The sequence below is a fragment of the Balaenoptera ricei genome, chromosome 1 (genome assembly GCF_028023285.1).
Source record: "Balaenoptera ricei isolate mBalRic1 chromosome 1, mBalRic1.hap2, whole genome shotgun sequence".
Taxonomy (NCBI): Eukaryota; Metazoa; Chordata; class Mammalia; order Artiodactyla; family Balaenopteridae; genus Balaenoptera; species Balaenoptera ricei.
In genome coordinates, this window is record NC_082639.1 from 81284752 (window position 1) to 81304585 (window position 19834).

General features: G+C 35.7%; 1 protein-coding gene across 2 annotated transcripts in view; it reads left to right on the plus strand.

Moving 5' to 3' along the window:
* Positions 1-19834, plus strand: part of RPAP2 (RNA polymerase II associated protein 2) — an 84730-nt gene that overhangs the window by 4430 nt on the left and 60466 nt on the right. For both annotated transcript variants that reach the window (XR_009503845.1, XM_059926300.1), the window contains exons 3-6: positions 3282-3396; positions 5075-5173; positions 5382-5447; positions 7806-7894. Coding sequence is in view for 1 of the 2 variants with exons in the window: in XM_059926300.1 (XP_059782283.1) it covers positions 3282-3396; positions 5075-5173; positions 5382-5447; positions 7806-7894 (369 nt within the window). In the remaining variant the exon portion in view is untranslated. The remainder of the gene's footprint in view (positions 1-3281; positions 3397-5074; positions 5174-5381; positions 5448-7805; positions 7895-19834) is intronic.

Here is a 19834-nt window from a genome sequence, read left to right on the forward strand (position 1 = left end):
TGTTAATTATTTATTTTTGGCTGCGTTGGGTCTTCATTGCTGCGCGTGGCCTTTCTCTAATTGCGGTGAGCAGAGGCTACTCTTCGTTGCAGTGCACGGGCTGCTTATTGCAGTGGCTTCTCTTGTTGTGGAGCACGGGCTCTTGGCGTACAGGCTTCAGTAGTTGTGGCTTGCAGGCTGTAGAGCGCAGGCTCAGTAGTTGTGGTGCACATGCTTAGTTGCTGCACAGCATGTGGGATCTTCCCGGACCAAGGACTCGAACCTGTGTCCCCTGCATTGGCAGGCGGATTCTTAACCACTGCGCCACCAGGGAAGTTCTGGTCAAGAAGGTTTTTTTCGCTTAACTTATGTGGAACCCAAACATCAAAGCAATTCACATAAACAAGCTGGTGCAAATGATTTTCAAGGCTTGATTTGGATATTTTGAGTGTATCTTCTATCTCCCGTGTGGTATGATGTTGATTGTTCTCAATTATTGTTTCGATTTGATTGCTGTCAACTTCAACTGGTCCACCCAACTCTGGAGCATCATCCAGTGAGAAATCTATAGCACGAAACTTCTCAAACCACTTTTGACACGTTCGATCAGTCCCAGCACCTTCTCCATACACTGCACAAATCTTTTTTTGCGTTTCAGTTGTGTTTTTACCTTTCTTGAAATAATAAAGCATAATATGCCAAAAATGTTGCTTTTTTCTTCCATCTTCAATGTTAAAATGGCTACACAAAAATTCACCAATTTTGATAAGTTTTTTTTTTTTTAATGTACGCTGATATGACAGTTGTCACATACAATCTAACAAAATTGTTTCGAATGAAGTTAAAGACAACTAAGTGCTACTAGAGCCATCTTATGGAAAAAACCTAACAAACCTTTTGGCCAACCCAATACAAGAGTAAAGTTTAGTTAATAATGATAACAATGTAATTTGCAACTCTCTTCAACATGGATCTGACCACAAGCTTGAGGAGATTATATTTTATTCTAAGCACTACGATTTGAAGACTATAGATAAGCCGAGATGTATTTTGAGCAGATCACCCAGGATGATGAAACAATTAAAAATCCTTGGGGTAGCCAACTAGTTGTTGAAAGGAGTGATCCTTCATAAATTTATTCCAACTGAAAAATACTTCTACATTCAATCCAGGTGAATAGTATTAAGCCAGAAATTAAAGAGCTTTGCAAAAATATAAAACAATTCCACTCTTCACAATAAATTTTTCATTTAAAAGTATGTTAAGCGCTTCCCTGGTGGTTCAGTGGTTAAGAACCCACCTGCCAATGCAGGGGACACGGGTTCAAGCCCTGGTCCGGGAAGATCTCAAATGCCGCGGAGCAACTAAGCCTGTGCACCACAACTACTGAGCCTGCGCTCTAGAGCCTGCAAGCCACAACTACTGAACCCATGTGCCACAACTACGGAAGCCCATGCACCTAGAGCCCATGCTCCACAACAAGAGAAGCCACCGCAATGAGAAGCCCATGCACCACAACGAACAGTAGCCCCTGCTCGCGGCAACTAGAGAAAGCCCGCGCACAGCAACAAAGACCCAATGCAGCCAAAAATAAATAATAAATAAATTTATTTTAAAAAATATGTTAACATGTAATGGGTGCATTCCTATTAAATGAGTTAATGAATGCTTGAAATTTTTTCACCTTTAATCCTAGTATGGTAAATATCAACAGATATAATCTATATAAGCAAAAGCTAAGAGTATAAAGGAGCACTGAAACCAAAAAGTTTGAGAACCACTGCCGTACACCACACTACCTGTCATTTGGGTTAGGGCAGCAGTGAGACAGGGCTATCCATGGGAAACAGCTGTAGGTATCCATCAGTTAAGAGGAGTGCGGCTGTTCCTGCAGGTTGAGGTAATTAACTGCTTAAGTTAGCAACTCCTAATGTACATTCTGTTCTGATCTTAGTATATGACATAGCTTTTAGTGGTAGGCAGCAAAATGAGAAAAAAAATAATGTTTTTCATAAAGCTGAATATATATATATTCAATACAAAGAACTGTCTTTTAATCTGTGTCCATGTCTTTTTTACATATTTGACGTAAGATTGGTCTTTATGAAATGGTGGGAGAACAGGTGTTAATTGCAAGTTTCTTCTTGTTTTAATGTCCCTATTTGTCCCTAGCTGGCAATCTTGTGTCATTTCTCCAAATTGTTTTTGTAAGACATATTGCTCCAGGCCAGGAACTAGAGTCTAAAGTCTTGGAAGTCAGTGAAGGAAGGGAGAAAAGGTGAGTACATTCTAGGTCCAGGTATGAGAGTCTAGTCAAGGTCCAAGAGGGCAGCAAAGGTTGTTCTGGTAGGCAAGTAGAAACTAGTGTAGGAAAGGAGCTAAGTCACCAAGATAGTTGGTATCTTTGGTCCCATGGTAGTGGTTCTCAACCCTGTTACACACTAAGATTATCTGGAACACTTAAGAAAACACCAGTAACCAGGCCCCATCCTCAAAGACTGTGATTTAATTAGCCTGCAATGGGACCTGAGCATGCTATCTTTTTAAAAAATCTCATCAGATGATCGTAAAGTGCAGCTAGACTTGAGAACCACTGTCCTAGGGCCATTGTTTGATCAGATAGCCTCTGCTTTTATATTCATGATGTGTATTCATGGGGCCAGCAAAGGCTGACAGAGTCCCACTGCTGCCAGGATAAGGTCCAGCCCTCCTAGGAAGATTGTTGTTTTCCTAAACTATATAGTCATATCAATATAGTTATTTAATAAGACTTTACAACAAAAGTAAGTAAATACTTCTTTGCACATATGACTCTGTCCTGTCAAACTGGGCCAGCCACTACTTAACTTTTGAGAATTAGCACAAAGAAATTTTTACTTATAAAAACAGCCAAAATCCTCTTTTACCTCTCCAGTCACTTCTGATTTCTAACGATTTCAGGGAAAAGCCTCCATTTTTAGGTACACACAGGAGTGATAGAGTATAAACTCTAACTGGCAAAAAGATTTCCCCTCATTTTCTTTGCTGTAGGAGACTCTAAGTTCTTCCTTGTCCTCTGAGCTCTGGAAGTCAAATAATTCTGTTGTTATGGCAGACATCAATGTGTGCAGTATAACAAGTAGCTTGTTTCCTTTTTGAAAAGTATTGGATCAAAAGAAACAGCATTTAAAAATATACATTTAGCTTAAATGGCAAAATAGTAAGTTGTTAGTGTTGTATTTTAAAATATAGAAAATTAGCTATGCTAAAACTTATAAGTAGAATAACCTTTAAATTAAAAATATATATATTTTTAATTTTAGGAAAGCAGAACTAGAAGCAGTTGTCAGAAAGAAGATTGAGTTTGAGAGAAAAGCTCTACGTATTGTTGAACAGCTTTTAGAAGAGAATATTACAGAAGAATTCCTAAGGGAGTGTGTATGTGTTGATAAATTATTACTTTTGTAGTATAAGATCTTTAAATATGTGTAATGTGAAACTTCTTTGCATTATTAAAATCTTTGAATCTATTGTCAGCTACATACTATACAATTTATGCATTTAAAAATAATCAACTATTATGCATTCCTTGTTTTATAGTGACTTTAAAATGCACTAAGGAGAGATAACATGCATATTTTACCCCTTCGTGCTAGTTCTTTTAACCAGTCTGCTAATCTCACTTGATTTTCATTGCTTTGCACTGCTGAACCCCACATCACTTTTCATATTCTGTATGTTATCCTATTTTAGTAATGGAAGATCATTATTTTTTGTTAATGTAATTTCATTAATTTTGATATTTTAAAAACCTGAAATATAGACCATTTATAGTTTAACACATAACAAGAGAATTATCATCTGCATTAAAAATCTTTTTTTTGTTTTCTTTAATGGCTTATTGCATTAAAAACTTGAATGGAAATGTCTGTTATATCCTCATAATCCTTAAGAGAAAAAAGAAATGGAAAATTAAAGCTCAGAGCTTTTATTGCAGAAATAATTCTTAGTGTGGCTTAGAGATTTTCCTAAACAAGAGGAATATAAATATGACAATATTTAAATTCATATAGGTAACTGCATCAGAATCTCCATACTTGATGACTTTAAAGACAGACCAGAAATGTTGGTTTGTCTCAAGAACTGAGATTATTTGAACATGAAAATGTCAAAGGAAAATATTTGGCGTTAGCTTATAACTATCACCTCACTGTTCTGTACAGTTTTTTCAGAAGATAGAAGATTTTGCACAAAAATTTGTTCAGGAGTCACAATGACACCTTTAGTATACTTCGTTTTTGAGCTTGTGCTTTAAGAAATAGGTAAAATTATATCTTATTATTTTATTTGGTTTATTTTTGAGTAATACTTTTTTTATTATTATTTAATTGTTTTTGGCTGCATTGGGTCTTCGTTGCTGCACACAGGCTTTCTCTAGTTACAGGGAGTGGGGGGCTACTCTTCGTTATGGTGCGCTGGCTTCTCATTGCGGTGGCTTCTCTTGTTGCAGAGCATGAGCTCTAGGCGCACAGGCTTCAGTAGTTGTGGCTCGTGGGCTTAGTTGCTCTGTGGCATGTGGGATCTTCCTGGGCCAGGGCTCGAACTGGTGTCCCCTGCAATGGCAGGCAGATTCTTAACCACTGTGCCACCAGGGAAGTCCCAAGTAATACTTTTATAAATATAATATAAATAAATATAAATAAATAAACATAAATAAATATAAATAAATATAAATAAAATATACTATCAATATTTTCCTTTGGTATAGCAGTCACTATAGCATCACTTCTTCCTCCTGCCTCAGAATTATTTCATGAATTGTATAATCTACAAGGATGCATAGTCTACGATGGCAGAAGTTTTTGGGGCTTTGTGGGTTGTTTGTTTGTTTTTTTTTAAATAATAGCTGACATTTTCTGAGTACTTAGTATGTGTCAAGAAGCACTTTTTTGAGTACTTTTCCTTTATTTTTTCTTCTGATTCTTACATCAAACCTATGAGATAGGTACTGTTATGATCCCTGTGTTTTCAGATGAGATCGATAAGGCTTAAAGAGCTGATAAATAAACTTTTCCAATAATCTGGTGGGGGAAATGCCCCTCTCATTTCTTTATAGGGGAAGTTCATCACACCTGCTCACTATAGTGATGTCGTGGATGAGCGTTCTATTATCAAACTCTGCGGCTATCCCTTATGTCGGAAGAAGCTAGGAATTGTAAGTGACTACATTTTTTAACATGTAGACTTTTAATTTTTATATTTAGCAAAATACTGTGTAGAAAGAACAATAAATGAAACTGAGGTCATGAACTAATGATATGGGTTAGCCAAAGATATGATATGTAGATGACTTAATCTTGTTAACTGCAAAGTTCATGTTTATTATTGGAATTCTTTTGTAAGCTATACGTTCTTTTCTTTAGGTACCAAAACAGAAATATAAAATTTCTACCAAAACCAATAAAGTCTATGATATTACTGAAAGAAAGGTAAGTTTAAAGGCTATTTTTAATATTATACTAAATGGAATTCTAAAAATATCTGTTTAAAATCTTGCCTTTTAGAAAATAGCCATGTTAAAAGTTTTTCATTTATAAATATTTCATTCAAGGTGTTAAAAAAAAAAAACTCTTTGCTTATACTTTACTTAATATGTGAACTTTTAAAAATTAAAAGTGCATATTGGCACAAATTCAGGTGAGTGAATCATAGGACAGAATAGAGAGCCAGAAACAGACTCACTACTTATGTGGACACTGGACATAAGACATCAGGAGTATTTTAGATCAGTGGAGAAAGGATTGGTTTTTTTAAATAAATTGTACTGTCATGATTAGTTATCCATATGGAAATAATGAAAACTGACACCTATTTCAGTGTACATACAAAGATCAGTTTTAGGTAGATTAAGGACCTAAATGTAAAAGAGATACCTTTTCAAAGACAGTATGAGAGAATATCTTTATAAACTTGGACTAGAGAGAATTTCTTAAATAAGATAGAAAATTATAGACCATAGAGGAAAAATTGATACATTTTTCTACATTAAAATAGAAAACATTTGCTCATTAGACGTTTCTTTAAAAAGAGAGTGAAAAGATACGCTACAAATCAGAAGGAGTTATATTTCTCACATGTAACTGGCCATAGATTCCTAACCAGAGTACGTCATCTATAAGAAAAAGACAAAAAACTTAATTAAAAAAATTTTATGGAAAGAACTTGAATGACTAATGAATATATGAAAAGATGCTCAGCCTTATCAGTAATCAGGAAAACAGCAAATGAAAACACATTGAGTTACATTTTTACAGTCCCCAAATTAGCAAAATTATAAAAATCTGACAGCATTAGTAACTCCTTATACTGCTAGTCAAATAAAAATTGGTACAACATTTTTGAGCAACTGTTTGGCAAAGTCAAATTTACACATTCTTTGTGACCATTCTTTCTATTCTTTGGTATAAATCCTTGCCCATATGCACAAGTATATATGTGTATAAATGTTCCTAGTAGGATAAGCAAAATATGGTACATACATAGAATGGAATAATTATTTGACCTTAAAAAGGAAGGAAATTCTGACACAAGCTACAACTGAATGTACTTTGAAGACGTTATCCTAAGTGAGATAAGCCAGCACAAAAAGAAAAATATTATATGGTTCTACTTATATGAGGTAATTAGAGTAGTCAAATTTATAGAGACAGAAAGTAGAATGGTTTTTGTCAGAGGAGGTGGAAATGGGGAGTTATGGTTTAATGGGTGTGGAGTTTCAGTTTTGCAAGATGAAAAGAGTTCTGGAGCTGGATGATGGTGATGGTTGCAAAACAGTTAAGAAGGTACTTAATGCCACTGAACTATATACTTAAAAATGCTTAGATGGGAGCTTCCCTGGTGGCGCAGTGGTTGAGAGTCTGCCTGCCAATGCAGGGGACACGGGTTCGAGCCCTGGTCTGGGAAGATCCCACATGCCACGGAGCAGCTGGGCCCGTGAGCCACAATTACTGAGCCTGCGCGTCTGGAGCCTGTGCTCCGCAACAAGGGAGGCCGCGATAGTGAGAAGCCCGCGCACCGCGATGAGGAGTGGCCCCCGCTTGCCGCAGCTAGAGAAAGCCCTCGCACAGAAAGGAAGACCCGACACAGCCAAAAATAAATAAATAAATAAATAAACTTGAAAAAAGACCACAAGCCAAAAAAAAAGGACTCACAGCAAATATCCTATATAAAAAAAAAAAAAAAAAAAAATGCTTAGATGGTAAATTTTGTGTATTATACCACAATTTTTTTAATTAAAAAAATTGTTATTAAAAAAAGGTTCATAGTAACATTGTAATGATAACAAAAAATTACAAACAACTCAACTGTCCTTAAACAGTCAGTAACTAAAAGGCAGTATACTTAGGCAATGGAATATAATACACAGTGTAAATGAATAAGCTATAGCTACACAAATGAGTCTTAAAAACATAATATGGAACAGAAGAATACAAGAATACATAACAATATGATTCCATTTAGACAAAGTTTAAAAATAGGCAAAACCGAATGATATATTTTATAGGCTATGTATGTAAGTAGCAACACTAAAAGAAAGCAAAAGAATGAATAACACAAAATTTGTAATAGTGGTTACCTCTGGGGAATGTGGAGAGTGATACCATCGGGGAGGGATACATAGAAGCCTTCAAAGGTACTAAATCTTACTTCTTACCTTGGGTGGTAGATTCATGGGTTTTCGGTTTTTTCTGTGAACTACATATTTATGTTTTATATTCTCTTCTGTACATAAGTTGTATTTCACAATAAGAAAAAATAATTTGCTAGTTTTAAAATGTTCTTTTCAGTGTTTTTGCAGCAATTTTTGTTATAAAGCATCTAAGTTTTTTGAAGCACAAATTCCTGAAACTCCAGTGTGGGTTCGAGAAGAAGAAAGGTAATTTAAATCATTATGTATACATTTGTTCATAAATTCTAATAATTTCTTTCTATTTTTTGAGATATGCAAAAAGTAGGTATAGTTTTCTTTGGAATGCGTTTACTGTACTCATTTTAATTGTGGGGAAATGGTTATATTTCAAGCAGAGCTTTTGAGGATTTTACACTTAAAATCAGAAAATTAATACATACAAATGTTATGTGTTTGCTGTTTTAGCTTTAAGCACAAAATCTGAACTTTGCTTCCTATTGTGATGGTTATTTCTATTAATTCTATTAATATAATCCTGGGATAAGAATTATAAATTTTTTCAGAAGGTACTGGATTTTGGGATCCAACTGAACTCACTTTGTTGTTAGGAAACTATATACTAATGTTAAAAAGTTCAGGTTACTAATTCATTTAATCTGTATTAAAAATCAGTACAATATAAATTTAAAGAAAGCCAATTTAAAGAGTCATTTTTAGCAAAAAAGTTTATAGACATTCCTGGGATTTTGCCTTTTGAGAAATGTTTAGACATTTATAACATTTTATTAGTTGCTGGATTTGAAAGAGAATTTATTACTGAGGGGACAATTACATAATATTAAAAAGGTAACAAAAATTATTGTTATGTAACTGAACTGTATTGTCTAGAAATTCCAAACAAAGGCTTAAATTAATGAGATAATGTCTCAGGTAATTCATGTTTGATAGAGAATATTACAACAACACAAGGCAGTGTTATTTGGGGTAAAATAGGATCTATGCTAAATAAACTTAAAGTCTTATTTGATACACAAGTAACATGACACTACTGTATGTTCAACTAGCATTAATTTTACTGATGACAGTACCTTTGTTTGCAGACACCTTTGCCTGCTGCTCCAATTCTGTGTGGTTCAGAATATGTAAAATATACTACAGTATGGCCTTTGTTAATTGAATTCAACATAATGAAGACTAAATTGCTCATCATTTCTCTACCAGCCTATCCAACTTTCTTGTTTGGAGGATAAAAGATTGTAGCATTGTCCAAAGTGACTGGGAAGCTAAGAGCACCTTTCTAACTATCACTTTTTCTCTTTTCTTAACATTTCTTTTGCCAGCACTGCCCATTACCTCCTCAGTCCTAATGACAGTGACATATTCCATTTCCCAGTGTTAAGACCGGTGTTTCCTTGAGTTGTTTTTAACTTTGCTTCCAGAGATCTCTACTTCTTGAAGTTAGCTCTCTCATTTAGCCCATACTCATATCTGCTTCAAAACCATTTATCAAAGCACCTTTGCTGTCATCTCTGTTTTCTTCAGATATAGTTATTGGTACTTCCTTCAGCTAATTTAAAACAGTTCTTCCCTCTAACCTTTTCCCAAAATCTTACCATGCTCTCTTCAGAATGCCCACTTTTTCCCAAAACATGAAGCTCTGTCATTTTATATTTGTGGTTCTTGAAATTCTCCCTTATCTATATGCCCTTTCTTATTACCTCACTTAAAAAAGAAAGATGAAAATGACCTTGGTTTCCCTAAACTAATCAATTTAATTTACATTTAAAGTGTATAGCATGCTCTTACTACCCAGCAGGCTACACATGTGTAAAAACCAACCTGTGAGTTTAAATTTAAATCTCATTGGGATGACAGAACAAATATACATGAGTGAAACAAGTTTGTACTTATTCTAATGGGGACCTGTAATGTAAGTTAGTGAGGATAAAGCATTGCATAATGAAAAACTGTAAGCAGAGGTGAGAAAATAAACTCATAGGAATAGGTTGGTATTGGAAGTAGATAGAACATTAGCTCACTTGAAATAAGGGATATGTTTGGGGAAAAAATAGAAAATAATGATACGTATCAAGGAGCCAAGCTAAGTTTGGTATATCCTCAAGTTCTGGGGAGATATCAAGTGTTTTTGAATAGAATTTAGTCTGGCATTGGTGTACAAGATGAATTAAAGAGAGGATCATAATGAAAGAACTGAAAGGGTCCTTAGAGAAAATTTAATCCAACCTTATTATCAAACAAACTCAGAAAGATTAAGTGTATTTCTTAAGCTAGTGATAGATTCTGAACAAGGCTAGGATTCTTTTGTCATATTCCTCTTGATTGGAAGTAACCAGTGAGTAATCTATAAATATACAATTGTCACATTGTACATAGTGTAACTATAGCCCTTATTTATGTATAATACTTGTCTGTATATAATGACCATGTCAGTATTTTTCATATCTGGATGCGTCATGTTACCTTAATTTCTAAATTCCTAGGGGCAAGGATTATGTCAGTTTATCTAATCCACTAGAGGTCACTGTGTTTTCACAGAGAATGTTTGATATTTTTATGTGTGCGAATGATCAGAATTCTGGAATTCAGTATTTGTTTAAAAAGCTTGTCTAGCTATTGTACATATAAGCTCTACAGAAATGTATTTTAAAGAAAGTCTGTTCACATATAGTATGGGGTATAATATTCATAACCTATCTTCTTTTAAAGGGGAAAAATGGCTTTTTTTTGGATGGCAGCATTAAGTATTTAATGCAGATATTTTTATTAGCTTAGAGTGAGTTGTAATAAATAATAAGCTATATCACCATCATAATTTTAAGTTATAATTTTATTAATATAAGTACTATTTTTATTATAATTTAAAAATAATAATAAATTTTAAAATTCACTCAAAGAATCAGTTATTTTATTGTAATGACTTCCAAAATCTTTCTTTAATTGAAATATAGTTGACATATAGTATTATATTAGTTTCAGGTATACTACATGGTGATTTGACATTTCCATACGTTATGGAATGATCACCACAATAAGTCCATTAACCATCTGTCCGCATACAAAGTTATTACAATATTATTGAACATATTCCTCATGCTGTACTTAACATCTCTATGGCTTCTTTATTTTATAACTGGAGGTTTGTACCTCTTAATCTACCCTTCACCTATTTCATCGACATTTGTTTGTTCTCTGTATCCATGAATGATTTCCAAAATTTTTGACCACTGTAATAATTGCATTTTACATTATCCAGCACATACATAGAACTGAAGCAAAAGTTTTAGGAAACAATTTTTATCCTCACTACATGAAAAGCCTCTGATATTTTCTACTCTGTTGCTTTTTTGAAATGCTGATAGCAACCCCCTTAATTGGTTGGTCCTGATCTGTAGTTTTTGTTTGTTTGTTTTTATAAATTTATTTTATTTATTTTATGTTTGGCTGCATTGGGTCTTCTTTGCTGCATGTGGGCTTTCTCTAGTTGTGGTGAGTGGGGGAGGCTCTTCATTGCAGTGTGTGGGCTTCTTATTGTGGAGCATGAGCTCTAGGCGCACCGGCTTCAGTAGTTGTGGCATGCAGGCTCAGTAGTTGTGGCTTGCAGGCTCTAGAGCGCAGGCTCAGTAGTTGTCGCGCATGGGCTTAGTTGCTCCGCGGCATGTGGGATCTTCCCAGACCAGGGATAGAACCCATGTCCCCTGCGTTGGCAGGCGGATTCTTAACCACTGTGCCACCAGGGAAGCCCCTGATCTGTAGTTTTAAGAGCACTGTTTTGTTGGATCTAGCTTAGATTTTTAGTTGTTTTACTGTAAGAAAGTCTGTTACCAGCACTGAATCTTATTTTCCTCATTTGTAAGTAGAAAGTTGCATTTAACCTTAGTTCCCTTTAGTTCTAATGTTTTACAATTCTAAGTCAGTCAGTGCTGCTATAGTGAAAGTTTTCTAGGTAAGGAAATGTCTCATTGATAAAAATGATGAAAATTAAAATGATCAGTATAAGCCTAGGGAAATTTATACCACCTTGTAGAGAAGTCTGTCTCATTTAAGAGTACAGAATACAGTATTAGAATACAAATTACTGACTAAATAAATTTGAACTCTTCAGTCTGTAAAAGATAAAGACTGATAAAGGATTGAATTAAAGTTTTTAAATTATGAAGAAAAACCAAGAATATTTTATATTTTATAGTATGTCCAGAACAACTTGAAGTTTACATCTTTAGGGACACCATGGTCTTACATACCATTTGGAAATAGAATATTCAATTTGACAATTTGACTCAATTTGTTTTTTCTTACATTATTGTGAAAGCTAATATAAATTTATTCACCAGATTCTAAAATACTAAAACCTATAGTAAAATTTACTATAAGATAAATTTATAAGAAACTATTTTTTTTTAAACATCTTTATTGAAGTATAATTGCCTTACAATGGTGTGTTAGCTTCTGCTTTATAACAAAGTTAATCAGTTATACATATACAATATGTTCCCATATCTCTTCCCTCTTGCATCTCCCTCCCTCCCACCCTCCCCATCCCACCCCTCTAGGTGGTCACAAAGCACCGAGCTGATCTCCCTGTGCTATGCGGCTGCTTCCCACTAGCTATCTATTTTACGTTTGGTAGTGTATATATGTCCATGACACTCTCTCACCCTGTCACATCTCACCCCACCCCCTCCCCATATCCTCAAGTCCATTCTCTAGTAGGTCTGTGTCTTTATTCCCGTCTTGCCACTAGGTTCTTCATGGCTTTTTTTTCCCTTAGATTCCGTATATATGTGTTAGCATACTGTATTTGTTTTTCTCTTTCTGACTTACTTCACTCTGTATGACAGACTCTAACTCCATCCACCTCATTACAAATACCTCCATTTCATTTCTTTTTATGGCTGAGTAATATTCCATTGTATATATGTGCCACATCTTCTTTATCCATTCATCTGTCGATGGACATTTAGGTTGCTTCCATGTCCTGGCTATTGTAAATAGAGCTGCAATGAACATTTTGGTACATGACTCTTTTTGAACTATGGTTTTCTCAGGGTATATGCCCAGTAGTGGGATTGCTGGATCGTATGGTAGTTCTATTTGTAGTTTTTTAAGGAACCTCCATACTGTTCTCCATAGTGGCTGTATCAATTTACATTCCCACCAACAGTGCAAGAGAGTTCCCTTTCCTCCACACCCTCTCCAGCATTTATTGTTTCTAGATTTTTTGATGATGGCCATTCTGACCGGTGTGAGATGATATCTCATTGTAGTTTTGATTTGCATTTCTCTAATGATTAATGATGTTGAGCATTCTTTCATGTGTCTGTAGGCCATCTGTGTATCTTCTTTGGAGAAATGTCTATTTAGGTCTTCTGCCCATTTTTGGATTGGGTTGTTCGTTTTTTTGTTATTGAGCTGCATGAGCTGCTTGTAAATCTTGGAGATTAATCCTTTGTCAGTTGCTTCATTTGCAAATATTTTCTCCCATTCTGATGGTTGTCTTTTGGTCTTGTTTATGGTTTCCTTTGCTGTGCAAAAGCTTTTAAGTTTCATTAGGTCCCATTTGTTTATTTGTGTTCTTATTTCCATTTCTCTGGGAGCTGGGTCAAAAAGAATCTTGCTGTGATGTATGTCATAGAGTGTTCTGCCTATGTTTTCCTCTAAGAGTTTGATAGTGTCTGGTCTTACACTTAGGTCTTTAATCCATTTTGAGTTTATTTTTGTGCATGGTGTCAGGGAGTGTTCTAATTTCATACTTTTACATGTATCTGTCCAATTTTCCCAGCACCACTTATTGAAGAGGCTGTCTTTTCTCCACTGTATATGCTTGCCTCCTTTATCAAAGATAAGGTGACCATATGTGCGTGGGTTTATAAGAAACTATTTTGTACCATAATAAACTCACTGTCTCATTGGTAAAGACGTATAAATCAATTTAAGAAAAACTTAGACAAATTCATGAATTCTACCTCCATACTTCTTTTGAGGCTTTGGAGTCAAAAAGGGTCTTAGAGGTTTTATAGTCCTTCATTTTCGTTATTAAGGTAAAAATATCTGGAGTATATCTTTAATGTCATGAATAACAGCAGTGCTTTACACAAAATGTCTCCTGATGCTCTGTCAGAGACAAAACATTGACCATGACGCAGTATGATGCGTCTCATGTTGTGAGTTAGAAATTTTTCACCCACTTGGTGACCAGAAACAGACCACATACAGTTTTGTTCCTCTGAGACAGTATGCTCGTTTAGGTAGTCATATAGTTACATTTATAAATCCTGTTTGGTTGACTGTAGGCTCTGACAAGTCTTTGAAGGAGGGAAATTTCTTGAATTGTAACATTAAAAAATCAGGAGTTAAAGCTGAGAAGGAAGGACAAATGTTTAGAATCAAATTTTGATTTAGAAGATGAAATTGGGGTGAATGGTTAATGCTGACAGTGCTAAAAGCGCCATCATGTGGCCCAGAGTAGGGGATTTTCACACATGCTTCTTAGCAATAAACAGTATAATCTCAGAGGTGCGGAAGCCAAAAACCTCTGCAGAACAACTTCTATAACCTCTTCCTGAATAGTGTTGCTTGGTAGACAGAATAAAAACTTTCTGAAACAGGTTTTAACATGTTTCATATTGTATTTCAAAAATTCCCACCACAGGGGGAAATTGTAGCCTGCTGCTTCTGTTGGTTTATATATAGTACACATATTCTAAGTGATACACACACACCAAGGTCTTTTGGCGTGCTATTTCTAGTTTTAGATGTACTTTGCTAAAGTTACAGTTAATCATCTAATTTGTACTTTAGTGAAAATAATGTGAAAATGTTTATGAAGAACGAGCTTGAAGGTATTCTTTAACTAAGATAGTTACTTATTTTTTAAATTGAGCTTATCTGAATTAAATGTCTCAGGACACGTAAACTTTGAAAGGAATGGAAGATACTTAGATTGACGAGAAATGGTACTTTTAGCAAAGAAAAAGCTTTTGAATTTCATCTAAAAAAGGATAGAAAAGAAAGAGCAATGTAACTTGGTGCCTTGTTTCTAAAACAGCTCATAGCAAAAACAAACTGAATTTTATATTGAACCTTTTGTCCAGTACCTCATTAAACTCAATTTTGGTTTATCTTAGTGTCAGGTGCCATTCTCCCTTTTATAGATTAGGAATCAGAGAGTATTAAAGGCACTCATAAAGCATCTAGAAACAATGTTCAACGTAGTTTTCTTTATGTGAAGTCAGAAAACTGAAACAAAGGAGAGGAAAATAGTAAAGTATATTGAATTCCTTTGGGAGGGGATAAGTAAAGATGGTATCCTCACAACTTTTGGGGTTCCTTTTTCTGGCTTTAATTAGAGGCATCATGTTAGAAAGAGAGAACTTAGACTTTGAAAGACCTAAATTCAAATCCTAGATTTACTACTCGATACGTGTAGTGATCTTAGGAACTCAGTTAACCCCTCAGAGCTTCAGTTTCCTCATCTATAAAAATAAAGTTGTTAGTTATGTGGAGATTAAATGAAATAATATATATAACCATGTAGCAGAAAGTGTGGGAAGATGAAAAGGTCCTGGAGATGGTGATAGTTGCACAACAGTGTGAATGTACTTGATACCACTGAACTGTAACTAAAAATGGTTTAAATGTCAATTTTATGTAATGTATATTTTACCACAATTTAAAAAAAAATTCACTTACCATATAATAAGCAATCAATATATGCTAATTTTCCCCTTCATTACAGATTGAATTTTCTTTTAATTCTTAGTGTTTTTCTAAAAAACTATCAAGTTGTATTGCTGGAGATTTCTCATAAAACTACTTAAATTGTATTCATGATTTAGAATAATGTTTACATTTTTATTACCCCTTGATTCAGCCATGCTTGGACCTCATTCTTATTTGGAACCATTCTGCCTCCAAGATCTTGAAATAAGAGCTTCCCGTCTCTGACCACAACCTCTATCTCATCAACATCTGTCACTCCTGAGTGTGCTTTGTGACCTCGTTGTGACCTCCTGTCTCTACCTCAGCTCTATTCTTCTAGGTTGGCAGACCCTCATTAAATTCGTTTTCTTGAGTTCCACTGTCAGCAGTTGTAATACCATCCTCTCAAACGATCCCAGATTCTTTCTCCCTTAACTTCTACCATGTCCACCCTTCCCAAGCTTCAGTCATCCTTCTTTTCTGTTGCTGAAGATTATTGGGTAAAGTTCTCAAATAAGATCATTAGCACTTTCGATATGCTGTCTCATTTAATTCAATCCTCACAACATCCTTGGGGAAGTACCATTACCCATTTTATGGATGGTGAAACTGAGGCTTAGAGAGGTTTAGTGACTCTCTCAAGAACACTTAGCTTATATATATAGATTTGGGATTTAAACGCAGATTTGTCTGGCACCAAAGCCTGCACTCTTTGCATTCCTGTGACCCTGTTCCAGTTCATTCTGTCTAGTCTCAACAGTGTCTTCACGTGTTTATTCTTTGTTTCTTAATGACTCTGATACATTCAGACCTTTTCTCCTCTCCTTAAACTTTGAACCCCACCCCCAACTCATAGTAGATATAACCTACTACTTAACTGAAATGATTGAGGGCATCCACCAGAAGCTCCTTCAACATTATTTTCTTCATATGCTCTCTCATTTCTCTGCCTCCTCGTTGCTAATATAGTACCTCTGTGTTACCGATTCTGTTCTCCTCTCACCAAGGCCTTGCTTTATGGTTTATTACTATTTTCTTACTCTTTCAAACTCTCCTTTCATTCTAATTCTTTTTCCTGTACTTTAAAAAGGAAAAAAAAAATCCTGAAAAATATCCTTTAGATTTAGCAGTCCTATGGTAATTGGTGATCTTAGCAAGAGCCATTTCAGTAGAGTAATGCATACAGATTCCAGGAGGCAGAGGGTTGACGACTGAAGAGGAGATACGAAATTGGAAATGATGAGTGCAGACTTCTTTAAAGAAGTCTGACGATGAAAGGGGGAGGGATTGTATGGCTCAAGGACAGGGTTGTTTTGTGTTTTTGTTTGTTTAAGAGATGGGCTAAGTTTAAGCATGGTAGTTTACTGAAAGGAAAGAGAAAAAAGGGAGAGAGGTTTGTGGAGTAAAACCTCAGAGTAAAATCCATAGGATTAGCCTCAAATGCCTCTATATACAAACTATATTGATCTTTATAGGCCCAGCTGAATCTGAAGCTTTTCTTCATTGGCTCAGCCAGAAGTTTTTCTTTCTTCTCTAATTTTCTGGAGCAGCTCATCTCTCTCTCATGAATTATACGATACAAGAGTATAGTTCTTATGAGCCATTCTGGCTGGCTGGGATTCCTGGCTTTACCACTTACTAGCTGTGTGACTTTCGGCACATTAGTCAGTCTTTCAGTACTCGGTCTTTTTATCTGTAATGTGGGATGGTAGTAGTAGCTATATCATTCTTATGAGGATTATTATTTATAAGTCTCTTGGAACACATGCTTTCCTCCTACTAAATTGTAATGTCCTTAAAAATAGGAACCTATTCTTTGTATTACTTAACATACCCAACATAGTCCATACATATAATAGTTCAGAATTTTATTTTTGAAGGAATTTGTTGAATGATGGAATATACCCTGCATTTGCAGGTTAGCCATTTAGTTAGTGTAAGAATCCAATTGAGAATCACTGTGTCTACACATATTTTTTTTTCCCTACAGTGATACTCAGATCCTGGTGTAGGACAAAATACCAGACAGCTGCATGGTACTGAACCTTGATAACTTTAGCCAGGAAGACTTGGGCGGGGAAGTGGGATAGGAAGAGTGAGAGAACTACAAATGGAAGTGAGAGGAAGTAGTCAACAGGCAGTAAAACACTCTGTTGTAAACGTTAGCATATTATTTAGTATGCTAAAAAAGCTCTTAATGGGAGTTATAAATATCCCCTGGAGTAGTCAAGGCTAGTCACCATCCAAGCAGTGTCATTTGTTTTCTTTGAGTAACACCAAACCAAGGTAGCTTCTGTGACTAGAATTTTCGTGAGTGGGAAGAAGGAGGGTAAACAGGGTAATTTGGATGATTGGGAAAGGACACACCTCGATTGGCTGAAGGACTAAGGAAGAAGAAAAAATAGATTAAATTTTTACTGTCAGGGAACTTACTGCCTACTGCCTTGTTTTGTCTTTTTCTTCTAAATTTGTTATTATTGGTCTTGGGGGAATTCCTGAACTGCAGGGAAATCTCTAGAGCAGGGATGTACGCCTCCTGATGTGTGGTACTTAGATGTTTAATGGGAAAGAATGCCTTGATCAGTTAGCAATGCCTCCCATAGCTAAGGAGAGGATTGGCAACAAATCCATTCCCTGCAGTGCCTTGTATGCTTGCGACTGAACAAAAGATGAATGGATTATCTAGGCAGTAGTTATATGATTGATGCTGTGATGTTTAATTGTATAGAAAAATACTTGGAACTGATATTTTTGATTGGTAACCTTTAAATGTAATAACTCAAATGACTTCTAGTTCCATCTATCCATTTAGCTTGACTTTTTTTTTAATTAATTTTTATTGGAGTATAGTTGCTTTACAATATTGTATTTCTGCTGCACAGCAAAGTGAATCAGCTATATGTATACATATATCCCTTCTCTTTTGGATTTCCTTCCCATTTAGGTCACCACAGAGCACTGAGTAGAGTTCTCTGTGCATAGGTTCTCATTAGTTATCTGTTTTATACATAGTAGTGTATGTATATAAATCCCAATCTCCCAAATCATCCCACCCCTTCTCCCCCCTTGGTGTCCATATGTTTGTTCTCTACGTCTGTGTCTCTATTTCTGCTTTGCAAATAAGATCATCTATACCATTTTCCTAGATTCCACATATATGCATTAATATACGATATTTGTTTTTATCTTTCTGACTTACTCTGTATGATGGTCTCTAGGTCCATCCACATCTCTGCAAATGACACAGTTTCGTTCCTTTTTGTGGCTGAGTAGTATTCCATTGTATATATATACCACATCTTCTTTATCCACTCCTCTGTTGATGGACATTTAGGTTGCTTCCATGTCCTGGCTATTGTAAGTAGTGCTGCATTGAACATTGGGATGCATGTATCTTTTTGAATTATGGTTTTCTCTGGGTATATGCATAGTAGTGGGATTGCTGGGTCATATGGTAGTTCTATTTTTAGTTTTTTAAGGAACCTCCATACTGTTCTCCATAGTGGCTGTATCAATTTACATTCCCACCAACAGTGCAGGAGGGTCCCTTTTCTCCACACCCTCTCCAGCATTTAATGTTTGTAACTTGACTTTTTTTAATCAAAGGTTTTTGCAATATGACCTTCATTACAGCCCTATTTTGCCCTTTAAATGGGATTTATGTTCAGTGCCTTAGCTTCTCTTTAGTGCACACCTATTTTCTTGTATTTTTTTCTATTAATTGACTTTGTTTTTTACTTTTATTATTTTTTTAAATTAATTTATTTGGTTGCACTGGGTCTTAGTTGCGGCAGGCGGGCTCCTTAGTTGCGGCTCACCGGCTCCTTAGTTGCGCTCACAGGCTCCTTAGTTGCGCTCACATGCTCTTTAGTTGCAGCTCACCGGCTCCTTAGTTGTGGCTCGCCAGTGCCTTAGTTGTGGCTCGCCGGTGCCTTAGTTGCAGCATGGGAACTCTCAGTTGTGACACGCATGTGGGATCTAGTTCCCTGACCAGGGATCAAACCCAGGCCCTCTGCATTGGGAGCTCAGAGTCTTAACCACTGCACCACCAGGGAAGTCCCAATTGACTTTGTTTTTTGAGCAATTTTGGGTTCACAGCAAAATGGAGAGGAAGGTTCAGAGATTTCCCATAAACCCCCTGCCCACACACATGCATAACCTCCCCCATTATCAGCATCCCCCATCAAAATGGTACATTTCTTACCATTGATGAGCCTGCATTGACACATCATTACCACCCACATCCATGGTTTACATTAGGGTTCACTCTTAGTGTTGTACACTTTTGGGTTTGGACAAATGTGTAATGACTTGAATCTACCATTACAGTGTCATACAGAGTAGTTTTATAGCCCTAAGAATCCTCTATGCTCCATCTATTCGTCTCCTACCCCCAAACCTCTGTAACCCCTTATCTTTTTACTGTCACCATAGTTTTACCTTTTCCAGAATGTCATATAGTTGGAG